Source organism: Eschrichtius robustus, chromosome 14, assembly GCF_028021215.1.
Source record: "Eschrichtius robustus isolate mEscRob2 chromosome 14, mEscRob2.pri, whole genome shotgun sequence".
Taxonomy (NCBI): domain Eukaryota; kingdom Metazoa; phylum Chordata; class Mammalia; order Artiodactyla; family Eschrichtiidae; genus Eschrichtius; species Eschrichtius robustus.
In genome coordinates this window covers 86,722,497-86,734,535 of record NC_090837.1, presented here as the reverse complement: position 1 = coordinate 86,734,535, position 12,039 = coordinate 86,722,497, and the positions used below count along the sequence as shown (strand labels likewise).

The 12,039-nt window shown below is 43.0% G+C and overlaps 1 protein-coding gene across 6 annotated transcripts in view; it reads right to left on the bottom strand.

The window, feature by feature from the left end:
* ZCCHC2 (zinc finger CCHC-type containing 2) overlaps positions 1 to 12,039 on the bottom strand; it is a 56,682-nt gene that overhangs the window by 27,876 nt on the left and 16,767 nt on the right. For all 6 annotated transcript variants that reach the window (XR_011076290.1, XR_011076289.1, XM_068563327.1 and 3 more), the window contains exons 4-6: positions 10,251 to 10,322; positions 7,097 to 7,209; positions 1,421 to 1,515 (exon numbers count right to left, since the gene is read on the bottom strand). Coding sequence is in view for 4 of the 6 variants with exons in the window: in XM_068563327.1 (XP_068419428.1) it covers positions 1,421 to 1,515; positions 7,097 to 7,209; positions 10,251 to 10,322 (280 nt within the window). In the remaining 2 variants the exon portion in view is untranslated. The remainder of the gene's footprint in view (positions 1 to 1,420; positions 1,516 to 7,096; positions 7,210 to 10,250; positions 10,323 to 12,039) is intronic.

The following is a 12,039-nucleotide window of genomic DNA, read 5'->3' as shown; positions in this document are numbered from 1 at the left end:
TTTAAGGCATATATATATATACACACAAATGATTAGAAAAACTAAAAGTTAACCCCTTTGTTACAATAAATATCCAATCATACTATTTTTTTTTTTTAACCTCTTTTTTCTCCTCCCACTTCAAACTGAGGAAAAATGCATTTTCTTTCCCCTTTAGGTACAGGGAGACATGGCTTTGTTGAAAGCAGAAGGAAAGATTCAAAAAACAAGAAAAATACATAGCGACTTGCCATAGTGGCTGTGCTTAAAGTTAGCAGAAATTCTCCTAAAGCACACATCGACGTTACTGGCAAAATATTTGCTAAAAAAGGCAGCTGAGATAGACGTGTATAAAACTAAACTCCAGGCAGACCATGATGAATGCTGAAACATGCGGGCAAAACCAAAACACAGGAACGTAAGAGAAAGCTAGGAAATCCTCAGGAGGTGTTATTTCAGTTGGGTCCTGAAACAGGTGTGATTTTAACAGGCTGTAACAAAAGATAGGGTGCAGAACGAGCCAAGGCCCTGGGACAGGAAACAGCAGGGTGTCCTGAGTGGATGCCAAGCCTGCAAGCAGTGGGAGCCTGAGAGAGGTGAGAGGCGGCTCAAGGGGCTCACGGCAGGGCTTGAATTTCACAGCAAACGTTTAAGGTTCTAAATAGAGGATTAACAAATTGATCCCCGAGACAATCCCAGGACAGGTTATAGTACAGTAAGAAACCAGAATCTGAGAGAAGTGAGGCTTTGCACAGTCTATGCATGAAAAAAAGACCTAACTAACAATGGGATTGGTGAGGAGGGGTAAAAAGGATGATGTCCTTTGCCTGGCATGGCTTGGCCTTTAAATGACTGAATACAAAGAGGAAAAGTGAAAAGAGTAAGGCCAGAGTTTCCAGCCTGGGAGGCTGGGGAGGTCATTATGGGAACAGGGGCAGATCATGAGAGGTTATCCATCATGCAAGCAGCACTGAAGCATCTCTACAACCTGTAAGCCAGATCTCGCAAGGAACTTGAGGATCCAGTATGCACACGACTTTGAGATACTTGGCCCTTGCCTTGGAATCAGTCTGTTTTGTGACATTAGCTTTTTTTAAAATTTTTTTAAATTTTTAAATTTTTACTAGAGTATAGCTGATTTACAGTGTTGTGTTAGTTTCTGCTGTACAGCAAAGTGAATCAGTTATATATATACATACATACACTCTTTTTTATATTCTTTTTGCATACAGGTCATTACTGTTTTGTCACATTAGCTGTTGTTATTTTCTTTAAAACTGCAGTGTAAGATTCACTAAAAACTACAAATGGTTCTAATTTTGTATGCCACTATTCCTTGACCTTAACTAAAGTGACAATCCCATACAAGATGGCATGGTAAAGCAAGACATCCAAGCAAGGAAAAGGCCAAATTTCTACAGAGAAGCAGAGGGGCACTTACTGAGGCTGTGGAAAGGGTCTGATGATATGGACTGAAAAAAGCTGTGTACTTTCTGATTCTGTAGAAAAGCTCGTGACGAAGTTGAAAATAGCTGCCTGCACATAAAAAGAAAAGAGATTCATTAATTTCATGTACTATAAATCCACGAGATAGTTTAGATTGTAAACAAACCCAGTGGCAGTTTAATTCAGGTATAAAAAATTGCCTTCCTAAGGAAAAGAATATTATTTTCTAATGTATTTCCCATAGGAGGAAGTGAATAAAAGACTTATTTACAAGAATCTAATAAACAGGCTTATTTTTAATTTTATATAATCTAGTGGTAACGCTTCAATTCTGACCAACTATGTATTATTTCAGCCTTTTACCCAAGTGGTCCAATAGTCACCTTTCTGCTCAGAAAAACAACTTCAGTTTCTTTACCCTTCTTCATAGGTGTTACTTTTCATCATTTGGGTGTAACATGAAGGCACCTTCCCACAGTCTGAAAGTAAGAGGTTGGGAAGTTCGGGATACAGGAGTTCTGGAAACTACGAACGGAACGCAGCGGCCAGGTTAGTTACAAGTATTACTACAGACTAAGGTATGACTGATGACTCACCTCAATGTGTATCATACCACAATTCTAAGCTGTTATTTTTTAAAAAACAGCTTTCCTCATGTTTTATTAATGTCATTAAAAGATTCCAACTGGAGGTCTTCCCTACAAAAGGGACTCTGCCAAAAGGGGCATAGTTACAGCACAGTCTAATGGAAAGTTTACTTGGGATCTGAATACCAGCTCAATCACTTAAAAGCTGCATCACCCTAAACAAGTTATCTGGCCTTTCAGTTCCGATTTCTTCTTAGGGAATATACTAACATTCTTCAAGGTTATGACACTCCAATAGTATACGCATATTAAACTGTCACCCTGCTCAACATCCAAACCCCCTTGCATTACTTTTGAACCTTTTAAATGCTCATTTAAAAATTTAATTCTTAATGTCTCCCCAAGGTTTTGGACCTATCATTCAGATTAGTTAAAAAATCATCAAAATACCATATGAAGAGATGACCCTTATGGACCAAAGTTGCCTTGTGCGTTAGACAAAATTGCTTCTTGGTTCTCAAATGTGGAGGTAAATATTCAATAGGAAGACAAAGGGAGGAAATGAAGAGATGGAAGAGAAATTGAGATACGAAGTATGGAGCTATCTAAATTTCCAGGTCTGAACACATTACCTAAGGCTGAGGATTAAAATCCAAAGGCATCTACTGCCCAGTTACATTTACAAACCAAATTAACTGGTCAAAAGTACAGGCATGTCCAGTATAGGAAAACCACACCTGAGATAAAGGCAGGGGCTTGGTTGGAATCAGCATACAGACTCAAGTCAGGGTTCATTGCTGCACAACCACAAGATGGCAGTTATACCCAACTAGAACCCAAAGTGGCCATAAACTACTCAAGCAATCAAATAAGAAAAACAGGATTACATTTTGACATAACAGAAGTCGTCCAACCCCAAATGTACATTTCAGTGCCATATCTTCATTTTCCTAATTTACAGTGTACTTGGAAGTACAGTATGTCCTGTACCAATCCAATCTCCACTTCACTTATAAATTCATTACCCACCTCTCGCTTTCATTTCTCCCCCTCCTTTATAATTGCTACATTTCTTAGGTGAATTATAGCGATACTAATCTAAAATTCACAAACTGAGAATAAGTGTCCTAAAATCCAATTAATGGTGTTGAGACCACAGGCTAGCCATACAAAAGAATCAAAGATGTTTTTAAAAGGAAGTATTATGAAGAAAACATTTTAAAAATATAATTTTTGAAGAGAAAAAGTCTTTTCAAGCTGGACACAAAACCCTGAACCCGTATGAGAGAAGACTGAGAAATCCAACTACATAAAAATTTAAACCTTCTGCATGGTCAAGAAATAATGACAAACAGTGCTCCTTTCTTTTATCTAACAAATAACTCTTATAAACTAGTAATCAATAAAAAAGTGAAAGGGACTGAAAAATTCATTCATAGGAAAGTACAAATGGCCACTCAAATACAGATTAAAATGAGATACAGTCTTCCTTTTTGAGAGACTGGCAAAGATGAGAAGCTGAGAGTATTTATGTCTGCTGAGATGTGGAGGAGATGCAAAAACGAGGCTTCTGAGGGTATAAAGTGCTGCTGCCTCCTGAGAAGTAATCTGGAAGTACCGCATATTAAAAAATGCACACTGTACTTCTGACCAAAAATTCCAATTCCAGACACTTCTCTTACAGAGAAGTGTGTTTTAAGAAACATATATGTGGACAGTCACTGTAATATTCTTGTAGCTTTAAAATATTTAGGAAGAACCAAAACAGCCATAAAATACACTGATTAGTTTAGTTACGGTACAACTAAAAATGGAACATTATGTAGCAAATAAAAAATGAGGCAGCAATCTTTTTACATGTACTGATGCTTTACCACGTCCAATATTATTTAATGAAAAGACTAAATGGCAAAAAAGTGTGCAAAGGAGAGTTCATTTGCACAAAGGAAATAAATACACACAAATACACAAATTCAGGGATGTGTACATGCCCAGAAAATTTTTGGAAAGCTATGTAAGTTTTTAATGAAGGCCACTTCTAGTGACTAGACTTGAAGAAAGGGATATTAGGGACTTTTCACATTACACCTTCCTTTGCATTCTCCACAAATAGCTTGAATAACATCTTTACAGTAAAAAGGCTATCCACACACACACACACACACACACACACACACACACACACACACACACACACACACACGAGATCATAACTGAGGAGAACCCTAAAAGCTATAACAAGGAGTCCAACACATACTTCTTAATTGTGGTGCTGGCCAAGAGCCAAATTTCTGAAAGTGGCTCCTTGTGGAAGTATTTTTTTCCCTCTGAAAACCTCAAACTTACAGAGAAGTTGCAAATAAAGAGAATTTTCTTTCTAAACCATAAATAAGTGACCTCTGCTGCCCCAACACCGGGTGAAACATGAGTATTCCTACAAAGACATTCTCCTACAATCAAAATCAGGACGTTAACACTGATAAATTATGACCTCCTAACCCCCAGATGCCATTTAAATTTTGCCAATTGATCCCAAAGTATCCTTTTTACCACAAAGACCCAGTTCAGATCCTGCGCTGCATCCAGCTAGCCGTGCTACCTTCTCAGCCCTCCCTCGACTGTCCTGGCTTTAAGAGGACAGCGCAGATATTTTGTGGAATGGTCACAATTTGGGTTTGCCTGCTGTTTCCTCGAGATTAGGTTCACAGCAGGAGTATCACAGGAGTGAGGCAGTGCTCCTTCGTTGCAGCCTATCGTGCGGTGGGCGATCCTGAGTCAAGTTCGCTCTCCTGGATCCAAGTAGCATCTGTCAGACTTCTCCACCCAGAGTTACTCTCCCTCCTTTAGAAGTAATAAGCACTGGGAAATGACTCTGACAATGTAAATATCCTAGTCCTCAAACGTTCAATCTATTCGTTTATTATTTATTTCAACACGGACCCATGGTTTCCTATTTCATTCAATGTTACTGTTATTATTTATTTTGATGTTCAATTTGCTCCAGACTTGACCACTAGGAGCCCTTCAGGCTGGCCTCTGTCCTCGTGACCGAGCCAAACATCCCTTGAGCGCTTCCTTGCTCTCTGGCACAACGGGCTCATCTTGTATTTTTCCTCCTCCAGCCCTGCAATCAGCTTCTCCTCCAAGGAGCCCTAGCTCTGTTCAGTGGAGAACGGAGTTACAAGTCAAGCTCTGGATACCAGGGATGCCCACCGCTACTGGGGTGTGGCTGCTTCCCGACCCTTTCAATGACCAGAGCCAGGGAACACACGTGTACACACACAACCATATCTATTTCTGTATCTACCTATATATACTGAAAATTGTGAGTCTGCCCCGATATCTTCAACTCCAATGAGACACTCCAGGGTTCATTCTGGTTTTCTCCTTTCCATACCATAACTCTCTTCTCCAACAGAGAAACTTGGTTCTCATGATTCTTAAGATACACCCTAACTAGGCCCATCCCCCTGTAGTAAGCTCATCTGTCTCCCACTGTCACTGCTTCTCTCTTCGGAGCCCTGCGCATACGCCCTCCTGACCCCATCTGGGCCTCACGCCCCTGCCGGGCCACCTGTCACGTGTGCACCCTCTGGAACATTAGGCCAGGCCTCCCCGCACCGTCACCCGGGGGCGAATGACTTCCCTCCCCAGAGGCTGTCACCCAGCGCAGACACCAGGCTCGCGCTGCCACCCCCCACCCCCGTATCACAGCTGCACAAGCCCCTCCTGAGCCACCTGTATGTGTGGGGGCCTGAGAACTCGCCACCCTCTTGGGCGTGCTCTGCGGACCCCGCGCCCCCAGCAGCCTAGAACCCCAGCACTGCGCTCACCCCAGTACTGTGGGGCACGACTCCGCCCTTTAACAGGCTCCCCAGGGATGCACACGGCCCCGATGCTTGAGCAGCAGCACAGGGGCCTCAGGAGCTCAGCCAACTCCTCCTCACCCAACCCCACCCCGGCTCAGCCCTGGAATGCCCTCTGTGCCCACCCCCAAGAGACCCAGCCCCTCCCACTTCTCCTGTCCTTCTCTGGACCCTCCCACCGTGCCCTCTGAGTCCTGCCGGCCCTGCCTGCTTTCCTCGCAGCCCATGGTGCGCGGCCTGCGCGGGAGGGGCGCTCCCCTGAAGCTGCTCCCCGGCCACCCCACGTCTGGCTCCAGCCTCCAGGTCGCTCTTCAGTCCCTCCACGCCTTCCATCGTGCTCGTGCTCATAGGGGGGCTTCGAATCGGACCCTCCAGCTCTCTGCTCCGCTGCCTTTTCCCAGTCACTCCCTCCATCTCCTCTCTGGTTTCCCTCATTTGCTTCCAAATCACACCCTAAATCTTGTCATACAATGGAAATACCCTCCCCTCCCGGATTTCTGCTTCTGTCCCCAGCCCCACCCCGTCCTGAGAATACTCAGGGGGCCTGGGTGGGAGCAGGAGGGTCACTGCATGACATGGCCCGCACCTCTGCCCCAGCAAGTCTTCCTCCCAGGTTGGGCCCGCTGAGCTTCAGGGGGCAGATCGGTCTCACCTAAGCCCCGATTCTAAGCCACATATGCGCCAACACTGCTTTCACTTATTTTACTTACTGATAACTGCAAGTTTCCAGTACAACAGCCTTTGTTCCCTTGGCCATTATTCCTTAGTTTCTCTCTCCTAAAGGGGGGGTCTCAGAGAGGGATAAGCGCCAACAATGACCAAAACCACACTGCAGACCTCGGCCGCCCCTCACTTTCCCACCCATTAGCCTAACCTTACTCAACAACTTAAGTCCAAAACCATCTCCAAAGGTGAGCTCTTGGACAAGGGCCTCTTTCAATAAATATTTTATGGTGAAAATAAGAGGTTTCACTGAATATTTGCATACTTTAGAAACGATTTTTATGATAACAGACAGCTGAAAAGTACAACGATACGAGAAATTCGTTTGGTGTCGACTACTAGCCTAGATCTAAATAACACAAGGATAAAAAGTCCATTCTGAAAAGTACTGCAGAGGAGGAATCTATGTGATCTCCCCTAGAACTCCATCCTCAGCCCCGGGACGGCCATGGCCCAGCCTGTGAGGCTGCCGGGGAGGTGCCAGTAAACCGTTACCTCAGGATGGGCTCCAGGTCAGGGTGCCGCCGTTCTTCCCGCTTCAATGAGCCCTGATTCAGGGCTCTTAAGATGGTCTTGTCAAAAGTCTCCGAGGACAACTCCTTTGGAAGCTAGGAAAGAAAAACCGCACGACCAACGTTAAGTTTCTCACTTACTGGCAAATATGTCACACACCAGAGGCACAAAAGGAAGATGAATGCCTCCTACTCAGAAATCATCCAGAAGCAGTTCCTTTTCTAAATCTTCCCGACATAGGGCTGCAGCCTGAAGTGGCACTGCACAGGGAACCCACTGCACAGGGAACCGCAGGGTCCCAAGGGAAGGGGAGGGGCCGAGGGTGCCGGCAGCGCTAAGCCTGCTCTGGGCCCCCCGGCACTCCCCCTCCCATCCCATCCCAGGACACTGCACCGAGGTTCTTTAGTGAAATGGAGCCTTTCGCAGAGCACAGGGAGTATTATTTTTATCCTCAAATAGTATTCTGAAAACATGATCTCTGCCTTTGTAGTTACCACTTTTGTGCCTTCTGTATCACGTGTGAACCTCAGGCCATGTCAGGCTGTCAACGCTACACACCAAATAAAGACCTGGGTGTGAAAGATGGGGTGAAAACTCAGAATCTTACATAAAAAGATTAATTGGAGGTTTAGGAACCTTTTCCTCAATGTGATGGAGGTGGCCTCAGAGCCATGCACAAGAAATCACAAAAAAATCATCAGTTGACCAAGAGAATTTTTAAATTAAATAAAATGACTTAAAACTTTGTTTTTATTAACTAGTTTACCTATTAAAATGCCTAATAAATTGATCCCTTATAAAACTAATTTTCCAAGTCTTTCAAGAAGTCAAAGTTTTAAATTTGACTTCTGATAACTAGTCTTTGCAATTCACTCGTGAACTGCAGGCACTTTCACTAAAATTAAGAATAGAACCATTAACACATTCATCTAAGGTGCCACGGGAATATAACAATCTATAGAAATTTGTCAGTTTACATATTAATTTTTAATTGGAGAACCCAAAGTAAGTATTCTTCTGACAAATAAGCATTTTGAGTCAACAATTCAGAAATGGAACATTTAACAAAGGTAGCGTAAGAATTACTATTTTAGGCACAGTAAGACTATGGAATCAAGATGTTATAACAGAATGAAGCTCTTCCTGGTCCTTTTATTAACCTGGTAAGGTCAAACGCTCTGCTGGCATTCCACACACCCACTGTGTAAATTATGTCCTCAGACCACTAACAGGAAGAAACACGTTCTGGATCTACACATTTTTGCAAACAAGGAAATGACCATTCATTTCAGTATTTATACTTTGATGTTATCATTTTAATACAGATTTAGAACATTAGGCATATATCACATTACCCATTTTAAACACAATTTCTCCTGAATATCTGTACACAGCCAAAACCAGCTTCAGCGGAGAAGCTTGTTTCAACTACCGAATGACTGATGGCTCTTCTCAACACAGGAAGGTGAGAATATATACATTTTCACCTGGTCAGTGACCGCAGAGTCACGTGACTGGGCAGAGTGCGGATATGCAGCCATCAGTATTTGCAAACGGATTTATTTTCAAGTGCTTTTATCTTCGATATCCAGGGACTACTTCCAGTGCTAGAGGAAGGCACATTCACTAAAAATACACGCCTCTTCTATACCAGTCCCCCGAACTTTCTCACCTGTCTGGTCTTTGCTCCAGCATACCCAGTCCCCCACCTCCGGAGGCCCGGCTCAGCCACAGCACAAGCTCAGCGTGCTGGAAGGCATTCACACCTCGCTACACGTTCTTCTTTAAGAACACTGAGGCCTAACGGATAACCATCTACAAAATCTCATTACAATTTGGTTTTTGCAACTCTCCTCATTCATCCATTCATTCATTCAGTCAACATAGAGTTCAAACTCCGATCCTGTCCTAAGTACTGTTTCTGGCACTGTGGATACAGCAGTGAGGATGAAACAAGAACCCCGCCTTCATGGAGCTTCCTTTCTGGTAAGGAGAAACAACACAGGTGGCAGACACAGCTGTCAAGGAGCAGCATGGGAAGGAGGCCAGGATGTGGAGGACAGAGGCTGCTACTGATACGGAAAAAGGGACTGGGAAGCACTGACCTCGAACTCACTATAGCAAACTCACTGACCTTCCTCACTATAGCAAACTTTAGGTGCAGTTCAACCACCTCCACAGAAGTCAAAGACGTTAGTTAGCATGTACAGGTTGTCAAGCGGACAGCTTATGCTCTTACCTTCTGTAGATGATTTTAAAAGGAAGATGAAAAGGAAAGAAGACATGGTAAACTTGAAAGGATATTTCATAATCGGCAATTTGTTCCTAGAAGTACGCTAGTTGCCAATTATTTCATATAACCTGATAAGGCATTGGTCCTATGGAAAAAACACTATATTCAGATGTTGGCTAAGCAGGGGGACCATTAATTACTGTGATTCTGAAGAGCAAATTATTTATTTCGGGCTGCATTGTTTTTAAAAAAACACCTAAGCCTTTAGAGAAATTCTGTGACTGAAAAATGAAATCTGTCAAGACAAAGAGTAGATAAAGTTCAGGGAAACCCAGAGGAGAGACCCGTCGGGCACTAGGCGCAGAGCCACCAACAATATACATCTCAGCAAGGAACTAGGAATAAGGTTCCCTTTTTTTTTTTTTCTTTTTTTTAATGTGGAAAACCATCAATTCCTTATATTGGTAATGTAAGGTAACAAAATCTATGTTTAGAATAACATGACATCTTCTACAGCAATGTTCATGAAGAGTTGTAAGCCAGCCTCTATATACATGCTTTAATTTTGCTGGTGTTTGTTTTGGTACTAAGGTTTTCGGATTCTGTGTATCAGCGGTCCCCAACCTTTTTGGCACCAGGGACCGGTTTCGTGGAAGAAATTTTTCCATGGACCGGGGCGGGGCGTGGTGGGGTGGGGTGGGGTGGCGTGGCGGGAGGGATGGTTCAGGCAGTAATGCCAGCAATGGGGAGTGGCAGACGAAGCTTCGCTCACTGCCACTCACCTCCCGCCGCGCGGCCAGTTCCTAACAGGCCGAGGACCACTACCTGCCCGCTGCCCGGGGCTTGGGGACCCCTGCTGTATATCACGTCAAAATCATTTTAACAACAAATCTATACTTTTACCTTCAGCAGAAATTCCTGTAGTTCTTGGTGGGTTTTTGTTACTGTTGTGACTGAAAGATCAGACCAATTTACCTGATTTAAAAAAAAAAAACACGTTATACAGTTATTTCTTAGGCAGGAACTGACTGGAAAAAAGCCATGTGTAAAACAGATGACCTTACTTTAACTTTATCAAGATTAACAATCAGAAATATAAAGTTAATCTGGTATTGTCATAATTGCTTCAAAACTGTTAAAATTAACTGTATATTGACATTCTACTTAAAAAAAATTTAATAACTCCTTTCAAAGCGCATGGTTTTCAAAACAAGCTGTCTTCTAAAAATGTGACTATACTTTAGTAATTTTTCAGAAAGGGAAATGTCTTACGTTCCTTTTGGTGAAGTTGTAGGGACTCTAAAATGACACTTCGACAGCATAGATCTATGCCCCAAGAAAAAAGAAAAACTCTATCTCCTGGAACTTATTAAATATACATTCTTAAGAGAAATGCCAAGTTTACTGCCCTTCTTTGGTAGTACTGTATTGCATTTTTATGGGGACTTATGGTTTATGAAAAGATTTCATCTTTATCTTAATGCTTTACAATCCTATTAACGTAGATGGGGCAGATATGACTACCTCCGTTTTCAGATGGAGAAACTAAAACTCAAAAAGGTTAACTTACGTAGATTCAACTCTAGGTAAGCAGAAGAGCCAGAACTAAAATCTATTACCCACCTACTTCTTGGATACCTTTAACTCAGTGGACTCGATGGTAGCCCACTAATAATTTCTACTTCACAATTATTTGAGCTGAGTGAATACTTGAACTATGCTAATACATAAGCCTTACCAACCAATCATGCCACAGTTAACCAGATACTTAAGAATACATACAAAATTTTATCTAGCAACCCTCAAACAAATATCCTTATTAACTGGCACATCTTTTAAATGATTTTTAATTATTCAAATGTTTGTTGAGCAGCTACTTGTGTCAGACACTGTTCTTATGAAAGGACACAGGAGTGGACGAGACAGTGAAACCTCTGCTGGCTGAGGTCAGAGTCTAGTGCAAGAGTCAGATTAGAGCTAATGAATGTACAAGGAGCTCCATCAGTGATCAGTGCTCCAAAGAAAACGAGCTGGGCATGAAGCAGGAGCAGGAGCAGGAGGTGGGAGAAGCAGGTCAGACGGGTGTCAAGAAAGGCCTCAGAGTAGGGGCCGTCGAGCCTGTGTGTAAGCTGAAGGGACGTCAGCTCTGCCAGGGTCCGGGGGAATATCGTTCCAGAGCCAGAGGACAACGAAGGCCTTCAGGAAGGAATGCGCTTAGAGCTCCAGCAACAAAAGGAGAGCTGGTCTAACTGAATGAAAAGAGCAGGGGGGCTTCTGTTAAATGTTACAAAACGTAGGTGAAATATGGAGATAAGGACTTAAAATTTGAAAACTGAGGAAATTTCTCACAGAAGGCAGAAGCCAGAGTCCTGAAACTCCAACTAATGTACGAAGCAAGTCAGATATGGCGAGATGCAGAGGATGAAGATTCCTGCTCTCTATGAGATGACAGCCTTCCAGAAAGAAAAATCATGGAATCCAAATTAAGAAGCTGGGAAAGGGATGATGGTGGTACACCTGGGATGAATGAAAAAAACATTCTGCTGGAGGATTAGAAATGACTTTGTGAGGCAAGTACAGCTAAAGTTGGGCAAGCAACACCTTTGGGTAGGAAGTGAAGTGAGAATGCACAGAAACACAGCGTCCTTCCATGCGGCTTCCAGGCGTGGGCAGTCCCACGTCAGAAGAAAGG